The 14,504-nt window shown below is 39.1% G+C and overlaps 1 protein-coding gene across 4 annotated transcripts in view; it reads right to left on the bottom strand.

Annotated features, from left to right (window-relative positions):
- Positions 1-14,504, bottom strand: part of RSPRY1 (ring finger and SPRY domain containing 1) — a 281,438-nt gene that overhangs the window by 242,032 nt on the left and 24,902 nt on the right. The window contains exons 9-16 of one of the 4 annotated variants that reach the window (XM_075715462.1): positions 13,523-13,654; positions 12,160-12,275; positions 11,224-11,367; positions 8,385-8,496; positions 7,299-7,401; positions 5,642-5,794; positions 3,383-3,487; positions 158-2,421 (exon numbers count right to left, since the gene is read on the bottom strand). In XM_075715462.1, coding sequence (XP_075571577.1) covers positions 2,325-2,421; positions 3,383-3,487; positions 5,642-5,794; positions 7,299-7,401; positions 8,385-8,496; positions 11,224-11,367; positions 12,160-12,275; positions 13,523-13,654 — 962 coding nt within the window. In that variant the 3' untranslated portion in view covers positions 158-2,324. Of the gene's footprint in view, positions 1-157; positions 2,422-3,382; positions 3,488-4,195; positions 4,376-5,641; positions 5,795-7,298; positions 7,402-8,384; positions 8,497-11,223; positions 11,368-12,159; positions 12,276-13,522; positions 13,655-14,504 lie in introns of those variants that run through there. The other 3 variants (XM_075715463.1, XM_075715465.1, XM_075715464.1) reach the window with 3 other exon arrangements.

Raw genomic sequence — 14,504 nt, 5'->3', positions numbered from 1 at the left:
ATTCATATCTTCTCAACAAAGAACACAGACACTTAGTCCCACATCCACAAAGGCAGCGAGGCTCTTAGGTCACCTTCATTTCAAGAGGACACCAGACACCTAGAAGCCTTTGTGGACCTGGGCCTTAAGAGCTTAAATCTCATACAGCAGCTGATACAAATCAGGCACTTCTGAAAATTTTACCTCAGTTAATCCTGGCCAGGGAAACCAAAGCCCTGAAGTTACTAGAATCTATTAAGGCAGAGTTCAAAATGGTTCTGTCCCACCTATTCCCTAAAGTATGGTTTGTATCTTTGCACCTTAAGGATAAAAACCTATCATTGCATTTGGAAGCATTTAAAACTTCATTTCAAGTGATTCTGAAATTCTAAAATCCTTGTGGCAGCAGCGATGGCGTTCATATGTTTGCTTGTTCAGCACTGAGCATGAAGGGACTCAGCCCTGACTGGCAACATGGATTACAGCAAAACATTCTAAGTACAGTCAGTGAGGGAACGAGGTCCTTGTGGCACAGATTTTCCAGTCTGACTTTAATCAAAACAGGCATCCAAGGGGGAAGAGAATTCACATTTCAGCAAAAAGACTCACCAGCACTGCGGTTTTGGATTCAGTCTATATTTGGAAAAAGGGCAACAAGAAAATGATGGACAGAACTTTCCTAATTCACACATTGTACACCAGAGGTTCAATGCAGACACTTTTTTCCTTTTTTTTTTTTTAAAAAAAAAAACAACAAAACTCTGGACAAAATTCAGCACCCTTGAGTTAGCAAAGGCAGAAGGTGAAAGGAGTTGCCAGGGAGCTTGATTCTGGGACCTGCGTGCGGAGCTCTCAGCTCCTATTTAGGTCAGTAGGAAGCAAGAGTGCCCAGCAGGAAGCAGCTGCCTCAGCTCTGCTTTGTTAATACTTGACAGTACGATAAAGATAATAAACAATTTTAAAAATTAAGATACATTGCAGCACAAGGATTCGCTACAACAGCCTCTGCTGTTGAATCACTGCCAAGAAGTGGGATGATTTTGGTGTAAATTGTGTGTGAATTAGTAATGTTCTACTATATAGCCAGATAATTTAAAGAAACCTGTACAAATCTTGGAAGAGACCGAGTCATATCTTCAGTTGGTGCAAAATAAGTGTAACTCCACTGATTGTTGTGCTACTTCATCGACACCAGCTGTGAACCCTTATTCCTTGTAGAAACCTAGGAAAACAGTCAAAAGCTGCCTGCTGAAATGCATCCTTAACATACAAATGTCACAAATGCATAATTAAAGTGGAGCAGAGATTCCCACTGTATGATCTCTACCAAAAATATGAAGTGTGGCCCCAAACCTGCTCAGAGCAGGACTGACACATGCCAAGCAAGGTGCGTTTTTAAAGAGTTACAGAATAAGACTGAACTTGCTATCCAAATAATGTTTCTTTTTAAATAAACTGGCCCAAAATCTCCTCCAATCTTTTAAGATAGCTCAGTATTTCCAAAGTGAACATAGCTTTCAAAACCAACACTGATTAAAAAAGATGTTTGGCGATACCTTAAAAAATACCCAGAATATCAAATTAATTCCAGTCCAGCATTGTAATTAGTTAAGAATACCTCCTGAAAATTATATCCTCACAAAAAAAGTGGGTGCTGAAGTTAAAAGCATCAGAAACATTACATACTCGAAAATACCACCAATCTTTTAACATTTAAAACCAAATCAGAACATTCTTTGGAATCACCAAGTTATTAACACGTGAGTTTCTCTACAGTCTCCACATTATCTTTTCAAATCTGTCCATGTACAGATTAAGTCTTTGAGCAGTTTAATATCCACTGTCGGAAAATACAGAGTCTCTGACCAGCAGGAGGCTACATTAAACAGGAAAACATTGGCATTCTCTTTTCAGTACTGACTTCTGCCAAAAATAGAGACTTTCAAGCACAAGACAGCACAGCCCTGTTTTAGGAGATACTTCTTTTCTCTTCTTTTCTAAAATGCATTGTATGTGTACTTCCAGTGCAAATTTTTTCAGCACTTGCGACAGGCAAGAAGGAAAGGGGGAAGAAGAGAGACACTCTCCTATGGTCTTGCTTGGAAGAACCAATAGCCATAAGCACGCTGACCTACCAGCTCTCCTTACTGTTGAAACCAGCTCCTATTGCTGGCAACTTGAAATAGCTTATTAAAGATTTCATTTTAAGATAAACAGATGACAGTTTAGCATGAAATCTGGCCGTGGCTATGGTTCTGTGTGCGTAAAGATTGGTTAGAGATGCTTTCCCCTTTCAGTATTGGTTGGAGTTCATTAAAAACAAGTCTGTGGTATTTCTCCACGTGTCATGAAATGTGAGAGATCTGTCTGACTCGGGTTTGTATTTCCTGTCGACACAAAGGGCAGGTCTCCAGTTGCAAGGCACACTCCATGCACAGGTCACTGAAGGAGAAGAAAAATCAGTTAAAGCCTGCATTTACAGTATGAAAAACTAGGAAAAAAAAAAAAATCCAAGCACTAAGCAGTTTAGTTAGCCTGCTAGAAACACAGTCAAGATAAGCCTTTCAGTGTGGAGATTAGGAATTGCAAGTCAGGTGTTGTGGATCCACAGGCTTTGAGAGGAACTGCTGCTGCTCAGCATCTTACAGACCCGAAACTGCTAGTGCAGTTGGTCGGGATTACACTTGCATGATTTTGTTAAGATTAACACTTGCTCTGTCTGGAGAACATCAGTCCCAGTGCCCTGTGTGAAGCTGTCTGAACTTCTTGTTGACACACACCGGGCAGATCTCTTCTGTTTTTAAACTTTCCAGCATCTAGACCCATGGCAAGACTGCTTACACGAGTGCTCCAAAAACACTAAGGAACTGGACTTAACTGGATTAATTTCCTAGTAGGCTGCTTAAAGGCAGGAAAGTGCTATTATGGTATTACTCATACTGCTGTCCCATTTTTAGCTTTTAGAGGAATTTGTGACTTGAGACAATCCGTTTGTTGAACATTTAATGAGTATTTGAGTACATAATGAATTTTTTGCTCTCCTCATGTGATCTGGATTTCACAGCACCAGTACTAAACAAGTACTCATCAGTAAAACCTTTGATATCAGGGAATTAAGACTCAGTAGCCCAGGGGTAGCATACGTACAGTACAGTACTTCCCCAACCCCAAACACACACGCAATTAGGGATTAAATCTGCTCAGGGGTAGGGTGGGGGGAACAGGAGAAAAACTATGCTTAACCTCAACTTGTCACATCCTTAAAAGGAGGGGTTATTTCCTGTATGCTAAGGGGGTCAATCAAGATAAGCAGGGACTGCATCTAGTCTCACCTAAGCTGAATGTCTCTCTCACACACACAGTTTCCTGTTTCTTTGGTTTTGGGTTATTCTTAAGATTTTACCTGTGTCCACATGGCCTGAGTTCTGTGTCTGCCACCTCATCACAGCAAAGCGTGCAGCAGTTCTCTCGGATACTCACTTGCTTCAACAAAGCCAGGCGCCTGTGTCTGAAGAAAGAGACACCCCCCACAACACACACACACATTAGTTTGACTCAAAACAATAGATTCATAACTATTCTGAGTATTGCATCAAGACCAATGCAACACTTGCCTGTGCTACTCAACACTACTGCTGATAAACATCGATCATAACTTCCCACAAAAAAAGGCTTAACCCAGAGATGTTCAGAGCAATCTTCAACTCCCTATTCTGGTCTGTCAGAAAGGGACAAAAGGGCGTTAGATTACAATTCTTCTAGCTCCCACAGCTGAACACTTCAAAATTTCTTCTTTAGTATCTGTGTACTTAAGAGTTAAGAAGAAAAGAAAATAAGCTACAAACCCATGTATCAACAAAATTCAAAAACCCCATAATGCTGTAACACAGTTTAAAATAATAGAAATTGAAAATAAAATCAACAGCCCAGTATGGCAACTGCCACAAGGGAGAGTAAATGGATAAAAATCCCCCATTTGATGAAATAAGACATTTAAGATTTGGAACACATACACTACACATCAAAACTGTTCAATGGCAGGGTGACATGTCTAGCCCAGACTACGCCCCACACTAGATGCATTAAATTCGGCACAACTCTACATGAGGTTATGTTAAGTCCTGTGATGGATAATTAGGGTCCACTCAGACCCTTTTCCTTTTTTCCCCTATCACTTTTAAGATCAAAGCTCTCTTTAAATTTAGGATTGGCTTACTTCCAAACAGTTCAGGCTGTAGGGTAGGGATGATCTTTCTTTACACAAAGAGCAACAGTGTCCAACCTTGAATGGAGCCTTTCAGTGCTATCACATATTAAATAGGCTCTAACACAGGATGCCAAGTTTCTCCAGTCAGGCATCAACAGGAAACCAGTTTCCCCCAGTTTCTCTCTATACCTTTTGGCACAATCAAATAAGCATTAGCTGTCAGAGCTGTTAAGAGTAGTGCCAGAATGACATCAGTAACAATCACATCTGATCATCAGCTAAAAACTGCAGACACCTCATCTAGTGCATGACACTAATAAGACAGAAGAACACTTAATTTGAAAAGGGGGCTGACCAAGAATGGTAACTAACAGATCATCTTAAAGGATTAAATCAGACTCTCACTTAAAGCACCTGCAGTCACAAGCAGGTGTAAATTACTCTGGCTATCTGTAAGTACAAAATGGTCTTGCAAGTTGCATTTGATTTTCTCTGCATAAATACAGTAACACAAGCCTGAAACTTCATGAACGCATGACTCAGACCCAAGATTAATGTATTTTTTTGTTTTCTTTTTAAACACTAAGATACTTAAGTACCTCAAGTACACTTGATCAAACAGCTAGCTAATTCAAAACCAGTCTCTGAATGTTATTATAGCCAGGGGTACCCACGTCCAATAACCCCCGCACCCACTTAATTAGATGAAACAAAAGATTATTTCAACCACGTACATCAGCACCACTCTAGAGGGCCGTCTTTAGACAAAGATTCAAATCTGGGGTACGCTATATCCCAGATTACACTGTATACTGTTACTGTTTGTGTTCCAGTAAATTATTTTATTACTAATGACCTAAACCAGAAAAGCTATTAATTTTCATTCCTGTCAGAAAGTTGGTAAGTTAAGGAAAAATGTATCCAAACCTGTTTCTATCTGGCTTGATTTATATTTAGGTGGGAAAGCATTTCTAAACTTGTTGGTACTATCATTCACAAATGGTGAAATTTTTCATCTCAGTCAGAAAAGGACAACTTCAAGTCTTACAGTCATTCAGTACCTCCATGCTGCCAACATCACAAGTTAGGTCAATTTTAAAATAAGTTGTTTTTTTTTTTTTTAATTAAGACTATACCTCCTCAACCAACCTAATCATTCTTAGACAGCAGGAGGCACTTACACAACCAAAATCCATTAAATTAAAATACTTTTTTGTAATAATAAGCTAAATTAAATTAACTAGTACTGCACAGTAAACTGTTTTTAGTGTATCTCCCACCCAACTCATTAAGTTGCACTGGAGCCTATAGTCTAATCCTTTTCTGAAGAGACCTATGGAGGTGTGACCCCATAAAAGATAACTTTGCCAAGTACAACATAAGACTATGCAACTCAGAAGTGAGCCATTTTATTTCTCTGTATGCAAACACACTCAAACTACACAGGAGGATTACCTGGGCAAAATGATTTTCTCTTCTGCTGTCAGAAAGGCATAATCATTAAAGGTACTAAACTTCACGGATGGTGGGTATTTGAAAGGTTTTGCCCCAAAGTTGAACTCGCATTGTTGATAGGACATGAAACTAGCTGCAGCAAAAAAGCCAGATCTGCAATATGGTTAACAACAGACATTTTAGAATGACTTGAACAATAATAGAGCTTTCAAGACAGGTTACTATTATTACCAGACAAAAATATACCCTGAAACAAAGAGACAAGTTCCTTCAGTAGAAGTGTTCTACAGCTAATTGGGAGAAAAGCCTCGAAACACATCCAGTTTCAGCTGCCCATACTTCCCTTGTTTAGTTCTCAACTTCTGAATTTACTCTCAGGGTTTATCTGAATTTACTACTGAGTCAGCTAATAAAGGCTGCCTAATCTACAACTAGGATTAGTCACACTTACACTAGGAGCAGATATGTACATCTGTACAACCTGATCCTCCTTTACACTGATCAGCTCAGGTATCTCCTTCAGCACTGGAAAAAGCATTTTTCTTCCAAACAACTGCTGTTTAGTAGCATTTGTGAGGAGCAGTACCAACTGCAAGGGACACCTCCATGTCCACCACTCCTGCTGCTTTATTTGAGCAGGCACAACTCTGGGGAACTTCCAACTCCCACACACTTGTTGTATGGGACCCATGGAGGATGAATCCATGTCTGAGCTCTTAGCATAACGCCCATCTGTTCCTCCTTGCTCTAGCAGGATTACCTCAGCACAGCTGTCTTTTCACAGCCACACAGACACTTCGTAAAAACACCACAACTATCACCTCTTTCAGTTTTATTTACTGAAAGGGTCCAAGTCGAGTAGTACCTTAAGTTCTAACCAAGTAACAGAATCTGTTGAGTTCATAAATGACATACTCTACCTGAAGAACAGTGTACTGCAAGCTGAATAGACAAGATACTCTGCAACTCTTTAAACTCAACTACTCTCTGCTTGCATCTTGAACTTTGTTTTGAGGATAACACATGAATGAAATTATTAGCATTAGTAGTATTAATTTACGAAGTGCTGTAATGTTTAATTAAGCTGCATAGGAAGCTTCTTTCTCAGGTATCACACCAGCTGATCTTTTCAGAACTAAAAGGCTGAACTTATCCATGAGGGTCAGAGGAGTTAGCCATGTGTTAATTTTAACAGAGTTGGCAAAATAAGCCTAACACCTTGTAATGCTACCAAGAGACAGCCTTCCATGAATATTCAGTATGCTACTACAGGAACTGGCCCCAGTGAACAGCAGTAAGTTAATACGCACTCTTCAGCATTTACTGGACCGAGGCTTTACTTTTTAAAAGATCAAAAATTCCTCAAGCACTACTAGAAATTTGTTCATCTTTGCTACAGCCTCATTCTATTTCAATGCTCTGCTCATTAGAAAACAGAGCTGAACCTTTGGAAGGTCCAAAGTATTCTGGACCCTGAAATCTACCTGTAAAATTACATTCTTCTCACTGATTTCTAAGCAACTTTCAATTGGGAAACCTCCTTAATGATGGCTTCAGGTAAGCAAATATGAATTTACATCTCAAATAGGAAACACTTCATATAATTAAAACAATTATCCACACAAGTCACTGTCCTTCCAAATGAGCACATACTTACACAGCAGATGAAAATACTTGCTTCTCAGCAGGAAGCTGGTTTCCATTTAAATAGAAGATCATTTGCTTTTCTTGCAAGTCTAGTAGAAATCCTATTGTGTCTCCTTACATGCAAAAGAAAGATAATTTCAATATTTCACTTCTGTTAAATGCCAACAGCTGAAACAGTTATTGTTTTAAGTGTATATCGCACTATGAGTTGTCTCACTTAAACTCTTTGCAAAAGTATAAATGAAGAGACATTGATACAGATAGTAACTAAAGAAAAAAACCCAGGACAAAAAAAAATTAATTTAGTCTGCCAGAGCATTAATATTACATAGTAGTAGAAATATTGCAGAGTATTTCCCAAAGCCAGAAAAAAGCTGCACTCTGTCTCTTGTTGGCTATTTTAAACCTGCTGAAGACATCCTTAGAACACATACTTGCTGAAGTCTAAGTTTCTAATACGTTTGTGCTATTTATTTTTAAGAGGTGTTTTAATTTAGCCATCCTTGGGAGAAGTTTTTAATAGAAGATGGCACAGTTCACACAAGCATGGCATGCACAGACTCCTACCAAGATTTCAAAGCTGAGATCAAGAACAGAACTTTGCTGTCCAAATAGTTATCCAAGAATTTAAAGTAAGCAAAACAGTGCAACTCCTCCTTAAAAAAAAAAAAGGTCCAATTCAGAGATCAAGATTTTTTCCCTTTTCTAAAATAACTCTTTCAACCCTGAAAGGAAGATTTCAACCCTGTTTTGTAGGACTACAAACATCTGGAAAAAAAGTCTTATGATTAAGTGTCCAGCAACATTATTAGTTGGTGCTACAATTTGTACTCTGCCTATGAAAAGAAAAAGCATTTAACCACCAAGATTCTCTTTACACAGATTGTCGAACAGAGTGTGGTGCCCAGTTTGTACATTTAAACCACTGCAAATACTAGTAAAGGCGCAATGATTATTAGACCTTTAGTATCATCATGATTAGGCAGTAACTGCTCTGTTCGCACCTACTAACAAACTGTTTTCTAGACACCTGCAAGAGGAAAAAATCCTGTGCAGAAATCCAGCTAGGATAAACAGCAGAAGATGTACAGAATACCTTCTTTCCAACAGGGATGGGAATGTGGTTTACTTCTGGCATTATACCAAATCAGCTGCCGGCAGCCATCGTATGCACAGGAGTATTCATCGTCCCCGATGCCATAACCTTCCTTTAGAAAAAGAGTAAAGCCTTTCAGTCTGCAGCCATTCCTCACACAGAGGGGCTAAAGTTTATTTTTGTTCAACTAAAGCATTCATCCAAGAGCAGGAAGGGTTTCTCCCACCCCCGTGATGATAATTTTTTCAAACCAGTCTTAGTTTCGTTTTCACATCAAAAGGAATTTGTTGGGGTGAGGAGTGGAAGAGGGGGAATATTGTCTCCAAAGTGTTTTTCATTCTCTGTGAGCTCAAATCACTCCTGTCTATTAAACTATTTAAAAATCACAAGGCTAGTACCCAAATAGCTGACTTTTTACATCTCAAAAAGTCAACATAGAAGTGTAATCACTCTCTTATCCTGAAGTCCCAGTACCAGACTTCCCCCATACCCTCCCCCAAGATATCCAAGTGCCACCAGAACATCAGTACACAGAAAGAGAACAAACTCATATTCCCTTCACTGAATCTGTTGCGTATTGTGTCCCTTTCAGTGCCAGCCTCCCTCAATTTGTGAAAAGGTTATCAAGTGATAGTCCCAAGGTCCAAGACAAATGCAAAACTAACAGTTTCAGAGTGGGAGAAGAATTTGTCACGTAGGAGAGTGCAAACACGAAACCCAAAAGTGTTATGGAAGATAACTTCCGTGTGCTCAGCATGGTTTGTCTGGAGTGCAAATGCCAGACAGTGTCTGATTACACAAGCCTCAGATGTCCCAAATTAAAGCTAAGCCCAGCTAATGGGTGTTTAACGTCATATTTAGGACTAGTCTTTTTTTACACATGCTGTAAATAAAGAGCATATGGCTACTCTGATGATTCTGTGACATACCCAGAAGATAATACCCTTGTATTTCAGGTAGACACTTGATGAACAGTAGCACTTAGCCACCAGCAAAACAGTTGTAGCAACAGAAAATCATCCTGCTCACAGCTGTGACATCTCTTATATTCATACCTTGTACAGGAAGCACAGACAGAAGAATGCATATACACCAAGCTCCTTAACAGTAAGTGGGAAAAATCTTTTAAGCCTCTTAGCAGTCTAAAGGCAGACACATGGCCTTTTATTTCAAACAGTTTCCATTACACTCAATGTCTACAATGCCTGTGCTCAGGACAGGTCTGTATGGTATTTTTGTTTGGTTGTGTTTTTTTGGTTTTGTTGGGGTTTTTTTTGGGTTTTGGGTGGGGTTTTTTTGCTTTGTTGTTTTGTTTTGTGGTTTTTTTTTAAATTCAAATCACACTTGCAGTTCCATGCTAGAAATGTGGGACTGGACTTTAGATGTGATGTAGAGATATATGCATGTTATAAACCAGCAGAGGACAATGCTATTTACATGAATAATGAGAAGAAACAGAGCAAGACTACTGAACTCACAGGAAGACTTAAGTTAACTGTGAGAAAAGCTATGCTCCCATTCCTGTTAGGTTTCTTGCCACCAGTGTTTGTTCTGTCTCCTTGATAAATTTTTCTCATACCCCGCACCATCAATATTTACTCACATGTATTTTTTTGGCCTATCTTCATATTAGCCTCTGCATTTGACTCAGCTGTAGAATGACTTTTTTGTATAATAATCAGAAATGAGCAGTTTTAACTGCTTATCTCTACATTTTTTTTATATACATATATATACACACACACACATATATATATAAAAAATTATTCTCCTAAATTAAATTCCAAGCAGGAACAGAAAGCCATGCAATTACAACAATGAAGTAGGGCTAAGGGTATATTTCTTACTCAGGCTCAGCCAGTAGAACTGTCAACTTAAAATCCCAGCCCTGTATTTCCATTCTGGTCAGTGGTGGTAAGCTGGGCCATACATGCCTTTTGTACTAAAATTCTAGCTTGCACTTTAATGAACTTTAATGAAAGTTTGGAAGGTTGATAATATGGAAAGTCCTCTCTAAGCTGAAGCAGAGAAGTTTTTTGGGTAGTAATCATTACACTTTCTTAGTATTATGGAAATACTGAAGCAAATATGCTACAGCGTACCAAGTTTACAACAGCCGTCCAGAGTTACCATGAAGATTTAAGACGAAAAAGTCCTAGTTACATCTCTACTAAGATTTGAGATTATTCTTCAACTATAGGTGCACATGGCACATTTTGCTTTAATGCTAATAAGTACATAATTTTAAAGGTAAAATATCAGGAAGAAGAATACTTAGAATTAAGAATAAGATACTAAGTTATCTGGATGAGAGGAAGAGCAAAGCAAATATACAATAAGATGGGGTACTTATTCTACATTATCAGAATAAAGGCAAGAAGGTAGAGGGTTAAATCTTTTTGTAATCCTTATTTTTAATTAAAAAGAAGCCATCACATACCAAACTGTACCATATTACTACTACCAGCAGATCCAATGATACCATGCTATCCCAGAGTCAATTTAAATAATTATTTCCCTTGTGAAAGTTAATTTAATATGAAAGTATGTTAGAAAGGGTAATCAAATGGCTGCTTTGTGACCTGTGTAAAAGTGAGTGTACGATAATCTGCAGGCAGCTATGCTTTACTTGTGCGAACAGTGTCAGTCTATAGCAATGACAATACAGCCTTTTCTTGTACCACTAACTTCATCAAAAATAGCTTCATGAAAGTACAGAAAAAAGAACACACACGTGTTCAGTTACTACCACAGAATAACCACAGCTGTTTTCATAGGTGTTGTAAGTAGAAAAGTACTGAAGTTACATCATCAGCTAGATTACATTACATGTACTCACATGATTGAGAAATTTGCTGTCTTTGGTAGCCCATCCTATCTGCATCACTCCCGAAGTAATGACTGTAACTTCATAGTACCAAACTCCAGAATCAACACAGAACGTACATCTAACGCTTTCAAAGGATGAGGCATCACATCGAGCCTACCAAAACCAAACCAAAAGTTAGGTTTCTACCAAATTAGCATTCAAACAATCCCCTTTCTTCCCTGGATCAATTTTCTTGCATATAAGAATACACCAGCATAATTCTAGAGGCACTTCAGACAGAAAGTGACCTCTCTTTATAGCAGTAATTGTCACACAAACTAGCAAGTAGGCAAGACTGAAAATTGTTCAGTGGTAGGCCACAGGAAGGGAAAAAAAAAAACAAAACACCAAACCACAAACAAAAAAAAACTCGTAGAGAGTTGACAGAGTCAATCTAAAGATTTAAAGATGAAGGCAACCAAGACAGGAAGACCTAAATCATTGGCTGTTAGCTGACTCCTGGTACAAAGGACTGAGAGGTATTTCATGTTACATGAATTAGAAAAATTAACAGAGGAAGGAAAACAACCAAACCACATATGGCTGAGACAAAAATCCTACTGCTATGGCCTTTTCAAGACTAGGCAAAACAAACACTAGGAATTATACTTTGTGAACAATTTCAGTCAAAATGAGTGAAAAGCCAGCTGACTCTTAAGAATCTCCTCACTTTTTTGAAGTTTTGGGGCACAGATACAGGTGTTACTTTCCTGTGAACACTTCTACAATTTAGATCAGTGCAGCGATGTTACAACCCACTGACAAAGCAAGTGTTCTATACAAAGCTGGCAGAGAACTTTGATTCATTCTAGGAAATCACAGGAGCAAGTAGCAAACAAAAACAGTTGAAACCTGCCTTTTTCTTCAGGCTCCTTTTTAGGTTGAAATCATGAAGTGACATCCTACCTCTAATCCGTGCGGTGAGATCTTCAGGTATTCACTGACATCGTTACTGTTCAGCATAGCCCTAATGTTGGTCAAGTCAACTTTCTCATATGTAAACTGCCTGCCTTCTTTTAAAACTGCAAAATAAAACTAGTTTTAATCACTGCTGCAGCAAAACCTCATTTTAAACATTTCACACAGTGGCAATCAATCCCTCTAGTAGGCAGTTAATTTTTGGCATAACTGAATGAAATATTGGTATTTTGCCTGCATGAAAACAGCATCATTTCCAATACACTGTGTGTTAAATATCCTCTAACAACCTATACCACTGACTAGAGCTCCTACAATCTAATTACTACTTTCAGGAAACCCACAGGCAAATGTAAGGCATCCAAGTTCATACCAAGATAGCACTGTTTCAGGATTTACCACTGTATTTGTATGTTCAGTTGGCAGAGTTTTTCTGATTCATCACAGTGGAAAAGATTTTAGGGATGGGGAAGAAGGGGAAAACAAGGATTTGAAGTCTTTTACCCTCTCATTTTCAGGTAGGTGATGAACTTGAACTGAAGTAAAGCAGCTCTTTCTCCCTGCATCCCCTTTTCACATGGAAGGATCAGAAGCATTTCTCTTGCCCAATGTCAAATTGCTGACACATGCATGTTAATTTACTAATCAGAGATCTTACCTTAGGACCCTTCATATATCCCAAGTTTGCTACAACACTTATACAGATGTTTACTAAACACAACTGACATTGGTATTGCATAAGCTGACTAAAGCCCCATAAAGCCCAAATTTATCTAAAAGGCATTAGAAACTACAAGGTCCTTAGAGTTGCTTCACCTTTGAAATCATAACTAAACAAGCGAATTGGATGACTGTTAGTCATCCAAAAGGACAGATCTAGTAAAGTGCTTTGTCAAACACTTTTCACTTTTGGTCACAAGACCGTATCTTTACTTTAAAAAGTCTTTAATAATTCTTTCAGCACTGCTGGGGTATGACCACAGTCATGACTGTCACTAGGATATGTCAGTAATCCACTTGTTCCACAGAGAGACAGAGCTGCACTATTTAGCTACTCAGCACATCTGCTGAAGTGTGAGGTACAGAAAATGCAGTGCAAAGAAGAATTTTCATTGCAGCTCCAACTTGCAGAGTACAAACCACTTCCTTTCACAAACATTTTCCTTGCCAAAATTTCCTTTCCATACAATTACACTGGATTTATTTCCCTTTCTTTTTTTAAGAAGAGTAATTACAAATACAGTCAGGTATATTTACAATAAGTACTTATACAAAACAAACACAACGTAGTCCTCCATCTCTTTGGAGAAGTGATTAATACTAAATGAATCTATCCCTTCATTATACCTACACAGATTGTCTAAACTCCACTGGGCACAGAATCCAACCTGGCGTTTTAAATAGTCTGGATTATCTGTCCATTTCTCTAGCAAGATCAGTTGGTCACTAATGCACGATTCTGAAACTGTCATTTTATTTTCACCTGCAATTTAAGAGCAAAAAAGAATAATTGCTATCAACTAGGGATAAGTTTAGTTAAAAATAGTAACATTCTACAAATGCAGTAGAACACCCCCACACACACCTTTAAACCTCAGTATTACAAACAGCATGAAATTCTTTCCCCAAGCAGACATGAAATGAACTTAACATTCAGATATACCACTTCTCAGCACAGAGCTGCATCATCAAGGGACTATTAGATCACAGCTGCTCTCCATCTTTCTAAAACAGATTTATTAGGGGATCAGGCCCAGCCAGCATGGGTTCATGAAAGGCAGGTCCTACTTGACCAACCTGATCTCCTTCTATGACCTGGTGACCGGCCTGGTGCATGAAGGAAAGGCTGTGGATGTCATCTACCTGGACTTCAGCAAAGCCTTTGACACCGTCTCCCACAGCATTCTCCTAAGGAAGCTGGTGGCTCATGGCTTGGACGAGTGTACTCTTCGCTGGGTAAAAAACTGGCTGGGTGGCCAAGCCCAGAGAGTTGTGGTGAATGGAGTTACGTCCAGCTGGCGACTGGTCACAAGCTGTGTTCCCTAGGGCTCTGTTTTGCGGCCAGTCTTGTTTAACATCTTTATCAACAATCTGGATGAGGGGATTGAGTGCGCCCTCAGTAAGTTTGCAGACGACACCAAACTGGGTGGGAGTGTCGATCTGCTGGAGGGTAGGATGGCCCTGCAGAGGGACCTGGACAGGCTGGATCGATGGGCCGAGGCCAATTGTATGAGGTTCAACAAGGCCAAGTGCTGGGTCCTGCACTTGGGTCACAACAACCCCATGCAACGCTACAGGCTTGGGGAAGAGTGGCTGGGAAGCTGCCTGGGTGA

Source organism: Pelecanus crispus, chromosome 8 (genome assembly GCF_030463565.1).
Source record: "Pelecanus crispus isolate bPelCri1 chromosome 8, bPelCri1.pri, whole genome shotgun sequence".
NCBI classification, from domain to species: domain Eukaryota; kingdom Metazoa; phylum Chordata; class Aves; order Pelecaniformes; family Pelecanidae; genus Pelecanus; species Pelecanus crispus.
Note: the sequence above shows the minus strand (reverse complement) of the source record. Positions and strands in the feature narration are given on the sequence as shown.